This window comes from the organism of the source record quoted next, unplaced genomic scaffold (assembly GCF_019419815.1).
Source record: "Pyrus x bretschneideri cultivar Hongxiangsu unplaced genomic scaffold, Pyrus_bretschneideri_v1 Contig46, whole genome shotgun sequence".
Classification (NCBI taxonomy): Eukaryota; Viridiplantae; Streptophyta; class Magnoliopsida; order Rosales; family Rosaceae; genus Pyrus; species Pyrus x bretschneideri.
Genome location: NW_025999783.1, coordinates 2288695 through 2305524, shown reverse-complemented (window position 1 = coordinate 2305524; position 16830 = coordinate 2288695). Strand labels below are relative to the sequence as shown.

Genomic DNA, 16830 nt, shown 5'->3' with positions numbered 1-16830 from the left:
TCGATTTATTAGTGGTAAGAAGCAAATTTAAGACCATGTACATTATGAACTTGAAATTCGTTCCTAATTGAACCGCTCCGTAGGGGTGGGTTTTGTAATTCAATAATAGAAGAGCGCTGAGTAGACGACAACCGACCGCACCTTCCTAAACATTGGATTGAAGTGGTTGGAGGTCAAATGAGGACTTCTCTTTTTCTCTCTCTCTCCTCCCTCTGAACAAACAAACTTGATATTCTCTCTCCAATTGGGTTTGGTGAATTGAAGAAATAAATGTGGAAAATCTAATGATAAAAAATTGTTGCTTTTTCTCTTGAATACAGGAGTCTGATCCTCATCTCCTAACTCACAAATCTTTCTTCTCCTCCACAACTTCTGCCGTCTCTTCCACCACGCCTTCCCTTTCTTCTTCTCTCGGCGTTTTGTTTATTGCAACTTCATCTTTCTCTTCCAAATTTCATACTCCCAAAATTATCTATCGGCCCAGGAAAAAAAGCAAAAAATTGTTCCTTTTTTGCATTAGCTTACACCTTGATCGTTTTCAGCTCAATTGGTAATTGGGTTTTTGGAGAATTGGGAGAAAGCCATGTCGCCAGCTGCAATCGAGCCGGCATTGCCCGAATCGTCGTCCTTGAGCTCCCCTGATGTTCCTGAGAGATCTGAGAATCCTCGATTCAAGGACCTTAGAGGCGTCCAATGGCGTATAAATCTTGGGATTTTGCCCTCTTCTTCTTCTTCCTCCACTGATGATCTTCGTCGGGTTTCAGCTGATTGTAGAAGAAGGTGGATTTAGCTTCTCTTTCATAATTTTCTGCAGGTTTTTTTTTTATTGTTTTTTGTTTTAAGTTTTTCACTGAATTAATGATTTTATGCATGGAATTTGCTGGGATAATCTTACTTGGTTTACGATTGCCCTTTTGATTTGATCTTTTTTTTATTCATTAATCGATGGAATATGGTAAAGTGGCGTTAACGGTAATCTTGGAAAAATAAAAACTTGGAAGGGTTTATAAGATACTGGTTCCGGGTTGAGTTAACGGCCCGTGGATTTTTGTAATATGTTTCGTATGAGCTGTAAACTGTTTCGGAAACACGAAAACCTTGTTACTTTCGTCTTATATCTTTATGATTCAAAAGGTGGCCTCTTGAATTTTTTGGTTGCGTTTGGTGCATGTAGTCGATTTGTTTAGCTGTTTGATCCGAGTTTTGATGTGAATTATGACTTTAAGATCACTGAATTTGTCTGAGTACATATATTGGACTGCAAGTGATTTGCTGGTAATTTTTATGTTCGTGTTTTCTTGTGCTAAGTTTACCTTGTGTACATTTTTAGGTATGCCGGATTGAGAAGGCGCCTTCTGGTTGATCCACATCCCCAAAAGGATGGGAGTAATTCTCCTGACCTTGCCATAGACAATCCACTATCGCAAAACCCAGGTAAAGTCAATGGATCCGTATAACTATTGGAACTCCACCGAAAAACATGCACGACCATGTTAACCTGTTAGTTTGCTAATGCACACTCAATCCAACAATTTTCTTGAACCTGATTTTGCTATATTCGTTTGTCTGCAGTGTTTGTTTTACTTATTCATTATTAGCTTTCTATATGTAGCCGCTTTGTTAAAATGACCAAATCTGGAGGCATGCGCCGTGTTTTGCCACATTATTGCATATTTGTAAATGAAAGTGGACTCTCTTTTGGAAAGGGAAACAGCTTTCTTCCACTGATGTGCCAATGTGTTTTCAGATTTTCCTGTGAGAAGCTGTTACAATCTTAAAAAACAAACGAATAATTGTTTGCATCATTGTAGCAGTGTCAGACTGTATAACACCAAATCAAATCAATGGGTGGCATTGTAGCTCCTCACGAGTGATGCAATTACTAATGTATGCTGTGTTGTATTGTGAATCTCACAAGCAGATAGCACATGGGGTCACTTTTTCCGGAGTGCTGAGTTGGAGAAAATGGTTGATCAGGATTTATCACGTTTATACCCAGAACATGGAAGCTACTTTCAAACTCCAGGATGCCAAGGCATGTTGAGAAGGATCTTGTTATTGTGGTGTCTTAGACATCCAGAGTGTGGTTACAGACAAGGTATGCTAAAATGCTCACATTAATTTTCTCTTTTCATTTAAGATGATGTTATATTCGGGATCCTAGAATATGGTTTCAGGATATAACATTCCTTTATGTTTAAAGTGATTAATTCTTATGAGCTTGGCATTTAGAGCACACTGTCTCTCCATGTTATCCCAATTAGGAATAGGCAGACTAATGCTCTTGCAGCATTTCTCCTTAATACAAAGTTCTTCGTAAGCACTACACAACTTCCCGCACTACGTCCCTTGATGTCGTGAGATATTTAAAGATTTTCCACCAGCGCATTTTTCTCTTCAATGGTTCCTCGGAAAAGTTCATCATCTGTCCTGCTTGCTTTGTTTAAAGACTTGAATGGCATTGGTCTTGAAATCTCATATTATAATGCATAATGCATGTTTTGGTTATTATACAATATATCCTGATAAAAAAAATCTAATGCTACTGGTCTCAACGAAATGATTAATATTATGGTATATTTATTTTAATTTATATTTTCGGAAAGATTTATAGGGAAAGATTATTGATTATCAGGTAGTTAGGCAGCCTTTTCTTTTCTGAGTTTTGACTTCTGCGGCAGCAAGTAGAGCCTTTTAAAAAAAAAAAAAAAAAAAAAAGTTATTCTACAATTTCAGTAACCTCAACAAGCTATGATTTTAACTGTTTTTCTTTGGTTTTTCTGTTTTCACTATAGGAATGCATGAACTCTTGGCTCCTCTATTGTATGTTCTTCATTTTGATGTGGAGCGGCTATCTCAAGTGCGAAAGCTATATGAAGATCACTTCACTGATAAATTTGATGGTCTATCATTTCATGAAAATGATCTTACATATAATTTTGAGTTCAAAAAATTTCCTGATTCCATGGAAGATGAAAATGGCTCAGATGGAAGTACATTGAATGTTAAGAATCTTGACGAGCTTGATCCCGAGATACAGACCATTGTAATGCTTAGTGATTCTTATGGTGCTGAAGGTGAATTGGGTATTGTCTTGTCTGAGAGATTTATGGAACACGATGCGTACTGTATGTTTGATGCTCTAATGAGTGGGGCCCATGGTTCAGTTTCTATGGCAGAATTCTTCTCTCCCTCCCCTGCTGTTGGTTCTCATACTAATTTACCTCCTGTCATTGAAGCATCTGCTGCTTTGTATCATTTGCTGTCTCTTGTTGATTCGTCTCTACACAGCCACCTTGTTGAGCTTGGTGTTGAACCCCAGTATTTTGCACTTCGCTGGCTACGGGTTTTATTTGGGCGTGAATTTTCACTTGCAAATTTATTGATAATTTGGGATGAAATATTTGCATCTGGTAATAGTAAATTAGACAAATGTTCTGAAGATGATGCAGCCAGCTTTGCCATCCTTACTTCACCTCGAGGAGCATATATGGCAGCCATGGCAGTTTCAATGTTACTTTATTTGAGATCTTCCCTTCTTGCTGCTGAGAATGCTACTGCGTGTCTTCAGAGATTGTTAAATTTTCATGAGAACATAGATTTGAAGAAACTGATACAAAAGGCAAAGTCTTTGCAGGATCTTGCTTTGAAGAACAATAGCTCACCCTCATTACTTTTATATAGTGGGCCCTATGAACATGGTAAATCAATGAATGCAAGAGGTCATAGCCTTTCAGTCGATTCTGTTTCTCCAAAAACACCACTAAATCTAGTACCTGAAAGCTACTGGGAAGAGAAGTGGAGAGTTCTGCACAGGGAAGAAGAACTAAGGCAAAATGATTTGAAGAAACAGGTTCCAAGCCATAAAAAGCGATGGACAGAAAAAGTAAAGTTGAGCCTATCTAGAACAGAGTCTGAACCATCTCCATCAAAATCTGAGAACAGCAAAAAGAACCCCAGGTTTTCTGTTAGACGAAGGTTGCTGCAAGACCTTTCTCGAGAACTCAGCTCAGAGAAGGATATTGAGACATTGTGTTCCCATGAGGACAAACTCTCTTCAGAAGTAGAGGGCAACAGAGAAACTGGGTTCGGCAAGGACCTTAATTCTGCCACCGAGAACAGATGTTTCAATGGAGATCCACCCAGCGAAGAAAATTCATCTGTTTTCTCAGATCCAACAAGTCCTCGTACTGGGGATAATGGTCATGAACTTGAATCAGAAAAAAGTAGCGTTGTATCAAATCTGTCCATTGATGAAAATGATGATAATTCACAGGATGTGTCGGAAGAGCCACCTCTTCCGGTTTCTGATCATCCCAAGGGTGTCTCTCAAACATCGGAATGCAACAATCATTCTCCCGGAAACTCAGTGCCAGGAAAGGAACGTAACCTTCTTTCTGGTAAATTCCCGAGATTTTGGAAGTTTGGACGGAATGCAGCTGGTGAAGGGACATCCGAGAAAGGATACAATGCCAGTGAGGCTATGAAATCTCCCCGTTGCGAAGGTAATCAGAATGCAACAAGCTCTTCTGTGGCTGAGGGGTCCTGCAGCTCTTTAGTTAGCCACAAAGGAGAAGCTGTTGACCAGCATGTGGTGGGTACTTTAAGGAATCTTGGGCAGTCTATGATTGAACATATTCAGGTAATGCTTCTTATAGGAACTAAAGCATTATACTATTATCTGTTCTAGTTCTAGTTAAATGGGAAATCAAATGATTGTTGAAGAGGAAGGAGGCCAATGAAAAATGGTGATACGTTTCGGTAGAGGCATTATCCATGAACTAAACAAATATCTAGTGTTTATCGTTGACAATGATAATCTTACTAGATTCGTTGCAACCATGGTATTTCTTCAAAGTTGGTTCCAAGTGCACTTCTAAGCATATCAGATTTTACGTCTGCATCATTCTGACTGTTCAAGTACCATCTATGGCAGGTTATCGAGTCTGTTTTCCAGCAGGACCGGGGTGTTCACGTTGGATCGTCGGAGAACTTATCAAAGAACACTATAGTTGGCAAAGGACAAGTTACGGCCATGGCAGCTCTAACAGAGCTTCGGAAGATCAGCAACCTTTTGTCCGAGATGTGAGGTGTGCATTATTTATAGCAACCTGTATATAGATTTTGTAATTATCTGTTCATTTAGTGCCAAAATAAATTCAGTTCGATCCATTTTTCTTCTCTTACGCCATAGGGGTTTTGGCAGTCGCTATGACAGACGTGTACATATGAGTTTCTGTAATAATCTTTTGAATCTAAACGTATTAGAATTTCAAGAGCCGTATGCATCTACATTGTGAAGTGCAATATGTGAAAGGGTCATCGAAAGCACATGTTACACTCAGCATACAAGAAACAAAAATATGTGCCAAAGCAGCAGGAGGAACATTCAGCTGCCGTTTGTGGATGCATGCCTTGAGAAAGTCATGGTACTAAGGGGTGTGAGTGAGGCAGTTTGATATCTGACACATCCAACATCATCAGATCATCAACAAAATCCAGCTTCCATCCATCAAACATCCATAAAAATTGAACTCGTTATTTGTGAAATTTAGAACTTCTTAACACTTTTCACTGTCAGCAAAGTGTATAACCCAATTGGAGCAATGGTTTCTTAATTAAAAATTCATTATTATTGGTCCCTTAACTCATTAAAACGTGCGGCTATTATCCTTTTCGTCAACTCTATTAGAAAGTCTGAAAACGAGTCATGTGTTATGCACGTGAAGTTAAATCAAGGAGCAAATATGAAAAATTGTATCAATAGTCCCTCAACTTTATTCAATTGGAGAACTAATCCCTCAACTTTAATCCAATTGGAGCAATGGTCCCTCAACTTTAACCCATTAAGAGCAATGGTCCTTCCTTGCAACATAATTCATTTTGACAAAATTTTGACGGAGTTGATGAAAATTATCATAGTTACACGTTTTGATGAGTTGAGGGACTAATGGTATTAGATTTTTAGTTGAGTGACCATTGCTTCAATTTGATTAAAGTTGAGGAACCATTGCTACAATTTACTCATAAAAAAAGGGATAACTAACGAAAAGTCCAAAAAAAACTTTCCTTTTAATGAAAAATCCTTTTTAAAGGTACAATGAATAGTATTAGGAAAAGGTATAAATGTGGTTTTTCGTTAAAAATGAACAGTACCGGGAGTGTTTTGTTAAACCTCCCAAAAAAAAAAAAAAGGTAAGGATCTTTTTAGCGATAATCAAACCTAAAACTTCCCACTTACAAGTGAAGCAGAATATCATTAGACCGTAGTATCAAGTGGTTCTGCCAAAAAATGTTATTTAAATGTAATTTTAGTATGCATTTGTTCATAACTTACCCAAACCTTAGCTCAAATGCCACGTTAAAAAAGGGTAAACTTGCCTCCTCTCCAAACAATTTTTTTTTTCTGATTGAGCTGATCTATCACAAGATATAATTATGGTTAATGTGTTGAACTGTAAATAATAGGAGTGCAACTTGGGTTGGGCCAATCTGAACCCATTTATGTTCAATCCGACTTTAAACCCAAACAAACGAGTTTTTTTTTTTAGTTATAACCCATTCGAACCCAACCCAATTTCAACCTGTTCATTGATTGGGTTGAGTTGAGTTGATCATTTGCTTGTCCATCCCTAATCCAACCTAACTCGACTAACCAAACTCAATCTAACCAGATTATAACCCATATCAATTAATGTTCATACTACACCCAAGTGTGTCAAGCCCAAAAACCAACGCCATTTCTAATATTTTTTAATAAATTACCCTTTATAATTAATTAAGCTTTTAGGGAATAAGAAGCTTTGATTAGTGAGCCCATATTCGTAGTCTCTAAATCCTAAAGCTTTATAGTAGATTGATTTATGAAATTAGAGTAAGCTAGCTCTAATGCTACTTGGCTTATTTTTTTTTTAGGAATTCTTGGAAACTAAATTGTTATAAGATTAAACTTGAAAAAATTGAGCAACCCAAACCTAACCCAAGTAAACGGTCACCCAATTAGACTCGAGCCCAAATGAACTTGAATGAAATTTAATCCGAACTCGAGCCCAAATTGTAAAAGTTGGGTTAGAATTGGGTTGACCTTTCAACCCACACAACTTGCTTGAGTTGCACCCCTAGTAAATAAGCTTAATGCAATTCAAGTTGGGTTCATTTATTTGGCTTCATGCTCCGTTCGTAAAAAAAAAAGAAATGAATTTACCCTCCTATTCACTTGGAAGTAAAAGGTCTTAAGTTCGAATCTCGTGAATGACAAATTTGATACCAAATTAGGTTTGCCCATTGTGTGGCTTAGCCGAACCACCCATCCCCTTAGTGTAAAAATATCGATGTATTTAAAAAAAACCTAGTTCAAGCTTAGTTCGTGAATGAAACGAGCTAAAATCAAACAAAATATTGGGGTCGTTAAGAAAAAGAAACTCGATCCATGGATACAGATGTCTCATAAAGAACGTGAATAACACGTATCTTTCTAGGTTATAGTTTGAGCCAACTTGGACATCTTCATCTTAAAGTACAAGAAATCAAGAACATGTAATCCAACTTTTAAGTTGGTGATCCAAATCCAAAGTTTTCACAAATGTTTATATGCTTCAACATTTAAAAGATGAATTTATACTAATGCTGCTTAAGTTGTACAAGAGAAGAAGAATCTTCTATACCCCATTCTCTCCATTTTACAACACCAATTTTACATGACCCTTCATTATCTCCTCCACCACCTTCTCCACCACCCCAACCCATACACACCATTCTGTCCCGCTCTGGCCATTCGTGTCCCAATATGGTGCTGCCGAACAACTAAAACATGGCCACTTCACTTTTGCACACTCTGAATCAGATAGGTAAAAGATAAACCCGTCTGACAGATTTCCAACCTAGCTACTGCTAAACCTAAAATTGGCCAGTGTTCAGTTGATACACGAGTGTAATCCAGTTCTAATAAAAACCTATTCATAACTGTAAAGACAACGACAAACGCATGTATGGAAATTTCATTTGACAAGTGATAAACTAATAATTTTATAGTTGATGCACATCGTCCCTGAACAAACCAGATATATGTAAACCCATCTATCAAAGAGAGAGATGAGAGAACAGATAGAAGACAGGCATATTTTGGGACGAAATTTAGTGGTTGGGGGTCAAATTTCCAGGTTGTGCCGTCCATTAAGGATACTAATTTGGGGTTAAATTTTACTGGGAAGACATTTTCGGAGGTATGACAAAAAGAAAAGGGAGAAGAAAGGCCAGATTCTGCGAACAAAATTTCATACCCACAACAGAAGTTTCAGATCAAATCCAAGTGTTTCTTCGGAGAAGAGAGGCAAGGAAGAGAGAAAGAAGAAAGCAAAGAGTGAGGAGAATGGGGGAAAGAGGAGATAACGAGAGTCATGTTAACCATCAGGATAAGGTCATGTGCTTGCCACTTGACAAATTTAATATGAAATTGGACAAAATTGACAGTATGCCTCACATTGCAAAATTTCAAGGGGGCATGGTAGAAGTTTTTCTTAGGCGGCAAAGTGACACCAGCCAAAATGTGAGGGCATAGATGTAGTTTTCCTTCAGCTTGATGGGCTCTTTAGAGCCCAAAATTTTCATTTCTCAAGCTTTTAGATACTTAACAAAGCTAAGTGAGCTTGCCCGTCTCAACCTTGAAATTTTTTAAAAGAGCTGTTCACAGACACACACACACGCACCATCATCAAAAGTCAGAACATTGTAGCAAGCATGCAGCACCAGAAATTCAAACCAAAAATAAAAGAGAGAGAAGGCACAAAATCATACACCTAAATATACAACGATACTCTGTACATAAAGATTATTTGTCTGAGGCATCAAGTTGTGATCACGTGGATGTATACAACATGCTCACCATTTAATATTTCATTCCCTTCTTTTGTTGGGTGTTATTCTTTCAAACTATACAGCAACAGAACACAAATATAATTGCCGAAGATGATAATTACAATACATCAATGCAAACAAGCGGATATACCACCAACGTCCAAAACTAACAGCCTAAACCTAAACAAAGATAAGTTGAATCCATATCCTAAGGTACAATGACAACACTATTTTGGTCATGATATGCATGCAAAGGAGCATCGGTGATTGTCAAGAGTAGGGGAACTCACCCAAGCAACCAGGCTGATAGAGAGATGAGAAATCCTTAATCATCCTCGCAGCGAGATGACTTCTGGGAATCAGTCAAAACCTTGACCTCCACCTCCACCTCTATTGGTGTTGATCCTTCTGCCTCCGTATCCACCTCCCTTGTTTCTGCAGTTCCAATGCCTACAGCCAACCAAATATTAATGACACGTCAAAATATTTATTCACTAAGAACTAAGAAATAAAACTCAAACGAGGATTTTCTTACATAATTGAAACATACATTGTTTTTAAACCAGCACAGAAGATGATAAACAAGTAAACATCACTCATCCCGCGCATTAAAAAATACTGTTTAGATGTCATTTCATGTTCTTCCCTAGGTCAATTTTGGATAACCAATTAAACATTTCATGAATTGAGCAGTATGCAACCGCTGTTCTTACACTCTTCTGCCGAATTCTGTAAATTTTACAATCGCAAACTTTCACTAGACAGATACCAAGGGCATTTCCCATTTCCATCATTAACCACATATGTTCACCAATGAAGCTAAAATTGAAGCCTTTGAAGGTATCCAAAAACAAAAGGTCCCATTAATTGCCACGAAACTAAAAATCCATAAAATAAAATAAAAAATCAACAATTCCACCAAACCAATCAAACAATAACAAACTAAAAACATTATGTACATACATAAAACTAAAAACCCACTTCAATTCCTTCTTACAAGAAGCATTTCCACCAACCACATCAAACAAAAACTAATTAGAACCAATTTTCCATTTTCCACCAAACCCATCAAATTAAACTTAATTAAAAACATTTCCTGCATACAGAAGCCCAAAGAAAAAAAGCCCATACCGCCATTGATGAAAAATTGGGAGCAAGGCCATCCTCGATCGGTAGCAACAGAGAGGATTTCTTCAAATGTGAGCTGGTTAGCCAATTTGCCAATCAAGTCGGCCACTTTCAACGGAGCGTGTCGAGGTGGGACCCAGAACGAGGAGCCGGGAACGAAGGGGAGCCAATCGGGGGTGGCCCTCTGGACGACGATAGTCTGAACGATGTCGTCCAGCTTCTTCAGCATTAATTTCTCTGAATCACTTGGCGACGACGAGGGGGAGGGCTCGACTTCGATCTCGATTAACTCGGCCTTGCCGGATCGGAAGGAGCCAGCGCGGTGGGCCTGGGTGAGATAGGGAGGGAGGAGAGGGCGGCGCAGGAGGGAGTGGCGGAGATGGAGAGCTTGAGTGAGGAGTCGAGCCATTTGGTCGGTGGACTGTGGGAACTGTGTAATTCGGGAGAGATTGATTGAGAGAGAGAGTGTGTGAAAGGAGAGGGAGTTTTGGAAGGTGGAGCGTGTAGGGAATGATGGTTGCTCGCGGGTCGGAGAGTTTCTTAAGTATCGGCATCAGTGACAATATAGATATATAAATATCTACGGACAGTGATGGGTTCGGTTTTATTTGGTTAGGTTTCGATTTTTTTCAGTTTGATTTTCTTCGGTTTGGTTTTTTTTTTTTTTTTTTTTTCCTAATTTTATAAAACTTGATTTTTTTTTTTAATATGGAATTAAAAAAATAGGCTTATATTGATGGACTAATAATAAGAAAATGGAAAAAAATGAGAAGGTAGTTATAAATATACAAAATCATATAAACCAATTATATTCTATCGATAACTTCAATTGCAAAAAAAAAATGATCAGTGTATCCATTCTAAAAACAAACAAATAGAGAAACTCTTCCAAGTTCCAGAGCCTTCCAAAAATTTTCTTTATAACCAATGGAATATCCTCCCCTAATTGAACCAAGTATGCTTCGTAAAAAAAGCCCTAGGCTTAGTTTCAAACTTGGCAATAAAGTTTCACAAAAGAAATATCATGGGCATTGTAACGACCCGTCCCCAAAAGTTACAGTCATAATAATTTTAATAAGTGAATTTACGAAAATGCCCTTCAAGGCTAAGTGTTGCCTTTTGTTGACTGCCATGTTGTGTCACGTAAGACTCGTTTTCTTGCCATATTTTTGTAGTACTCGTCGCTACGGACGCATAGGCGCAAACAAAACGCAATTTGGAGTTATAACAAATGTAGTTGAGGGTAAAATTGTAAATTTATTATTTTCTAGAATACTCGAGATTTTTGGAGTAAAATCTAGTGGAGCCACGTGTGTGGCCCAGATTTAAAGAAGAAAAGATGGGCGGTGGAGATAGGCTATAAAGGAGAGAAGGGAGGGGGATGTGAAGCCAACCGGGAGAAGAGAGAGATGGTGAGTGACCAATGGAGAAAGAAGAAAGGAGGGGAAAGGAGAAGGGTGAGAAGCACGGGGTCATGGATCCTTTATCGGTTCTCTACGACCCGACCCGCAAAAACTGTGAAGCCCGATGGGTTTCGATGGTTTTCCGACGATTTACGCCGAGTTATCACCTAGGAATTACTCACCAGCCTTCCCTCTTCGATTTTCCACACAAATTAGACAAGATTTGGTCTTGGTTTTGTGAGAATGGCACCGTGGTGTTCTTGGTGGCAATTCGCCAATTTTTGAAGCAAAGTCCTTCGATCTCTACCACCATTAGACTCTCCTTGAACCCAAAAACAAAGCCCAAACAAACTTGGAGGTGTTGGAGCTTGTTTGGAGTTGAATCAAGAACACTCATTTCAAGGGTTTCCGGCGGATCGAGGTGGATTTCAGGTGTTTTCCTGACCAAATTGGCCTTGGCCACATGTATGAAAGTTGTTTCTCTCATTGAGATCTTCATCTCTGTAAAATTTGATAATTTTTAGAAATTGTTGAATTTTTCGAGGAGTTGGGGCGGCCGACCGCCAATTGTGGCGGCGCGTGGGCCGAGATGTCCCCTGACCTTCCTAGGTTAAATTTGAATACCCTGATTCCATTGGTGAAGTCCGATTGACGAATTTCCATCATTTGAACGTAGTTCCATTAAGATCCGCCACTTGATTATTATAGCAATCGACGATCTGACCGTTGGATCGTCACCAAAATTTGATATGTTATAATACGTAATATTTGGGGATATTAGAAACTTACAGATTAAGAATCCGACGTACGGATCTTCCCGAATAGGATATGTAAGTTAAGTGTTCTATTGATAAGAATTCTAAGATATGATTTGATAATTGTTCTAGGCATCGATCGTTCGTGATGTCTTGATGTTTGTGCTAGGGAGTTGTAGTGCGGACTCCAGGTGAGTGGACTTTTGGTTTTCTATATATACGTATATATGTTTTCCATTTTTCCCAGAAATGGTTTGAAATGGAATTTCGTTTAAAATGACATGTCATGGTTGCTTTACATTTTAGCATATGCATTAGTATAGCTTTGCATAATATTGCATGATGCTGCGGAGGCCCATATAAGTTCAGGTGGGTATATATTGATGGTATGGTTGCATGGTAGTTGATTATGAGTTGATGCACGTAGAGCTCATTGTCCTGCACTCTGGTGTTAGTACTTCGCCCGTGGCCAGGGCCTAGCCTTCACGTGATTGTTCACCTCCCACACCGCTCGCTCAGCTTGGATCCAAGTCAGGTGCCAGCCTGTTGTACAGACCACATTAGGTGGTTCCGACTCTTAGGTGACCTGCGATTTGTCACACAGCCTTCCCGTGATCGTAGCACTTGAGCGTACTTATTTACACCCAGCCTGTCGTACAGACCATATTAGGTGGTCCTAACTCGTGTGCAGGTTTAGAGCCGTACAGGTCACATTAGGTGACTTCGGATGGATTAATGAGCAATAGGTTCAACCGTACAAGTCACATTATGTGACTCCGGCTGGCGTATCATTTTACATTGATTTATTTCACCTGACTTACTTATTTCATTGCTGAGATATTTGACATGGCATATACTTGGTTTTCACTACTCTCGAGTATGATTTCTATATACGTATGTATTATTATTTTCTGGAAAGTTATGCGAGTTTTATGGCGAAGGGTTATAACGTTTTCAAAAGGTTTTTATTAAAAACTTTATTTTCAGGCCCACTCACCCTTGTTTTTTAGCCTCTCCAGGTTTTAGCTGCTGAAAGTCCATATCGACGAGGATTCTTGGCAAATCTCAGTATTGGTGGCTACCTCCTAGGGTATAATCCTTACCCATATTACTATACTTTGCTTATGCTTTGACGTCGCATGTGGAAGGGGCTCATTCTTGCTCACAGCGCACTCTGGTCTTTAGGCACTTTTAGGTTTAAATTTATTCACATTTTCCACATCACCGTACTTTATGGCTTCATCACCTTCTAGGTGTTGGCCAGTACAGTTCAATTCGGATTCCTAGTGGACATTTTGGGTCAAGGTGTGTCAGGCATAAATTTATAAAGTGTAAAGAGATTCGGTTCGGTTTTTTTTTTTTTTTTTTTTTTTTTTTTTTTTTTTTTTTTTTCGATTTTTGGTTTTTCAGTTTCGGTTTGATTTTTTTCGGTTTTTTATTTTTTGAACCCACCTCTATCAACGAATATATCAAATATCAATATCGATATTGGTTGCTTTCGATGAAAATGATGAAAATTTAAAATGAAATTTAAGTATTGTCAAAGATTGGGTTAGACGAAATATAAGGGTTTCTACTATATTTAATAGATGTGTCAGAAATATCGACGATAACTGTCGATTTCAGCTTAAATAAGAGTTTCTTTGATATGAGGTGAAGTTTAGAATTCAACCCCCATTTCCATAACTCTATTATTTTTTTGATATTTGCATGTAAATATGGACCGTATTGAAGAAATTGTAAACACTAATCTTGGTACACTAACATGAACAATATAATTTATTTGAAATTTACAAAATAAAATTTTTAACAAATTGTACTACAACATTTAGTGTGACAATCCATCCTGGAATATTTGTACCGTAGGTGTGAAAAGATTAAATTGCCCTTGAATGTTAAATTGCATGTGGGGTGTTGTTTAGTTAGTTTTTTTTTTTTTTTGGTTGTTGACTCAACTAGGACCACTCACACACACCCACATACACCTAAACACTCGTGGACCCTCCTTCTCTCTCCTCCCTCTCGGATTTTTCTGCATTTCTGTACAAGTCGTACGGACATCACCCAAATCAACCATTTCAAGCACGGATCGACATCTAGAAGGTAAGATTCGAACTCCTTGCAAGTTCCTGAGTTCATTTATACCATTTGTGAGACTTGAAACCTTCGAAAACCTCGAGAACCCTAACCCCAGATTTCATGCACTGTTCATGCACACATGATCATGAAGTTTTTAGGAGTTTTAAAGATCATAGGGAGCTTTAGAACACTCTCACGAAGCTCGGAGAAGAAAGTTGAAGTGTTTTGGACGTCGGGAAGCCCAGTTTCAGTGAGTTGCAGGTTTGGCTGGAATATCGTGGGTTTTTCCGGCGAGATTCCGTTGGTTTTAGGTCCCTAAAGTGGTAAGGTTTTGTTCTACTCTTCGTAAGCTTCATTTTCATACAAAATTCATGAATTTTGGTTGAGAAACGAGTGAGATTTGACGAATGGAAGTTTTTCCCAGTTTTTCGGCGGTGCTGATGACGGTGACCAGCGAGGCTTGCCGAAGAAGGAGACGAATATTCCATTAGAGTTGACGGAATATTCTAACTGCATTAGGTAACGGCCGTTAACTTCTATTAAGGTTTTAACGGAATATTCCTAACGGCTGTTAGGGCCAGTTAGGGTTTGGCCACGCATGGTCGGAGCGTCTGGCTGTGCCTTGGCAGGGCGCATGGTGGGGTGTGGGTGGTTAGAAAATTATTTTAAAAATATGGGGATGTTCATGAGGTTGAGTAGATCACGTCGGTATATTCAAACACCCCATTTGAGCATTGTTTGAGAAGTTATTACCTAGTTTTGGTTATGTGCTTTAAATTAACGTTTATATAGTTGTTTCGCATATAGGTGTGACCTATCCTGAGGACGAGCGCAGTCACTCAAAGCTCGGGGACTACGACCCTTCCACATACCAGTGAGTGGGCTTTTGGATTTCCGTATATACCTATATACTTGAGAGTTTTCCCAGAAAATGAAAGTGAAATTGAATGTTTATATGTCTTAAAATGCCATGCAAAGTGTCTGCCTATTTATTTATGCATTAGTAGTTGCATATATGTATGTTTGGTGCTATGGATGCACAGGTAAGTTTATAGTTTATGGTTGTGAATTAGTGGTTATGTGAGATGCATTGAGAGCTCATAAACATGCACCTCGATGTTAGTGCTCCCGCCTAGAGTTAGGGCACAGTCCTTCACGTGATGTTCACCTCCCGCACCACACGCTTATCTTGGATCCAAGTTAGGTGCACAGTCTTATCGTGCAGACCACTATAGGTGGTTCCGACTTGTAGGTGACCCGCGATTATTCGCATAGTCTTCACGTGATCGTAGCACTTGAGCGTATTTATTTACACCCAGTCCTGTCGTACAGACCACTTTAGGTGGTTCCGACTCGTGTGCAGGTATAGTTGTTGAGATGTGGATTCGAGCTCTAGATTTAGTCGTACAGGTCACGTTAGGTGACTCCAGCTAACATATCATTTGCATTGATTGATATCACCTGATTTTCATATTGTTATGCTAAGATATTTAACATGGCATATTGGTGAATTTTGTTATTTTGAGCATGGTTATATATATATATATATATATATATATATATATATATTGATATATATTCCATTTTCTGGGAAATTATACAGGTTTTACGGCGAGGGGTTAAAACTTTTGAGAAATGAAATGATTTTGAAAAGATTTGTTTTTGCCCACTCACACTTTCTGTTTTGCGCCCCTCTAGGTTTTAGGTAGAAGCACTTTGGTGGCTCACGAGGACTTTGACGATGGTTCTGACAGAACAACACAAATGTAGGATCACCTTTGGGGGTTGTGTAATTAGTATTCGTCCAACTGGACTGCACTTAGGCTTTTTGTGCTCTGATTATGTTTATCACACTTAGTCTTACACTAGCGTATTACTTTAACTAGTTTATCTAGTTGTTAGATTTTTTTTTATTCGCTATTCTATTATTATTTATACTTCCGCACTGTGCACATGGCTACATCACTCTCACGTGACGGGCAGCATGTCTTGATTTCGATCGGGGTGTGTCATTTAGTGTACCAGATCATATTTTGATACACTAAAAAAATTCTTTGAAACGTGCGTGTGCATGTGCGGCATGTTGTGGGAAGGCGGTGTTATCGAGTAACATCTCCAACAAAAACAAGTGTAGTTAGTGAATAGTGGAAAAAAATAAAATTAATAAAATTAAAAACAATTTTAAAAAAAAAGAGTGAATAGTGAAAACTTGTTTGCCAATCATTTCATTTTCAGTTTTCAAAATTCATTTTATAATCATTTCGTTTTTAGTTTGAAAAAATAGAAAATCAAAAAGTGAAAACTATTTTCTTGAGTTTTCAATTTGGCTTTCATTTTTTATTTTTTTGAAAAGTGAACGTAGTTACCAAATACGTTTACTTATAACATATTGTAGGACAAGATTGAGGTAAATTTCTGCAGGGAAAAGTAGAGAAAATGAAGCACTTTAAAATTGACAAGACAAAAGGATGTAGCAGAAATTTATAAATTTGGTGTTCGAACTTTATTTTGGATGGATAATAGCTTCCATAAAGAGCACAACGTCTCGGTTAAAAATTGATGTAGCACAATTTTAAAAGGATTACAACCGTAAATCTTGAATAACAAAGGTT

The 16830-nt window shown here is 38.3% G+C and overlaps 2 protein-coding genes across 8 annotated transcripts; one reads left to right on the top strand and one right to left on the bottom strand.

The window, feature by feature from the left end:
- The first annotated feature begins 491 nt into the window (after window positions 1-491).
- LOC125469862 lies at window positions 492-5174 on the top strand. Of its 2 annotated transcripts, none has more exons than XM_048567895.1 (5): window positions 492-780; window positions 1331-1434; window positions 1922-2098; window positions 2796-4642; window positions 4937-5174. In XM_048567895.1, the coding sequence occupies exons 1-5, from the start codon at window positions 584-586 to the stop codon at window positions 5087-5089; spliced, it is 2478 nt and encodes an 825-aa protein (XP_048423852.1). In that variant the 5' UTR covers window positions 492-583; the 3' UTR covers window positions 5090-5174. The 2 variants fall into 2 exon arrangements, with proteins under 2 accessions (XP_048423852.1, XP_048423853.1); XM_048567896.1 differs by having other exon boundaries at window positions 602-814.
- Window positions 5175-5262: 88 nt separating this feature from the next.
- LOC125469863 lies at window positions 5263-10498 on the bottom strand. Of its 6 annotated transcripts, none has more exons than XM_048567902.1 (3): window positions 9985-10498; window positions 9144-9303; window positions 5263-5462 (listed from the first exon to the last, which is right to left on the bottom strand). In XM_048567902.1, the coding sequence occupies exons 1-2, from the start codon at window positions 10388-10390 to the stop codon at window positions 9179-9181; spliced, it is 531 nt and encodes a 176-aa protein (XP_048423859.1). In that variant the 5' UTR covers window positions 10391-10498; the 3' UTR covers window positions 5263-5462; window positions 9144-9178. The 6 variants fall into 6 exon arrangements, with proteins under 6 accessions (XP_048423859.1, XP_048423855.1, XP_048423858.1 ...); XM_048567898.1 differs by lacking the exon at window positions 5263-5462 and adding an exon at window positions 7408-7896; XM_048567901.1 differs by lacking the exon at window positions 5263-5462 and adding an exon at window positions 7408-7834.
- Window positions 10499-16830: the final 6332 nt, after the last annotated feature.

Excerpts from the sequence above, each read along its gene's own strand:
- LOC125469862 (XM_048567895.1), top strand. The coding sequence starts at position 584 with ATGTCGCCAGCTGCAATCGAGCCGGCATTGCCCGAATCGTCGTCCTTG. Across the intron at positions 781-1,330 it reads TCAGCTGATTGTAGAAGAAG|GTATGCCGGATTGAGAAGGC; the intron begins GTGGATTTAGCT and ends GTACATTTTTAG. Across the intron at positions 4,643-4,936 it reads CTATGATTGAACATATTCAG|GTTATCGAGTCTGTTTTCCA; the intron begins GTAATGCTTCTT and ends CATCTATGGCAG.
- LOC125469863 (XM_048567902.1), bottom strand. The coding sequence starts at position 10,390 with ATGGCTCGACTCCTCACTCAAGCTCTCCATCTCCGCCACTCCCTCCTG. Across the intron at positions 9,304-9,984 it reads CCAATTTTTCATCAATGGCG|GCATTGGAACTGCAGAAACA; the intron begins GTATGGGCTTTT and ends GGTTGGCTGTAG.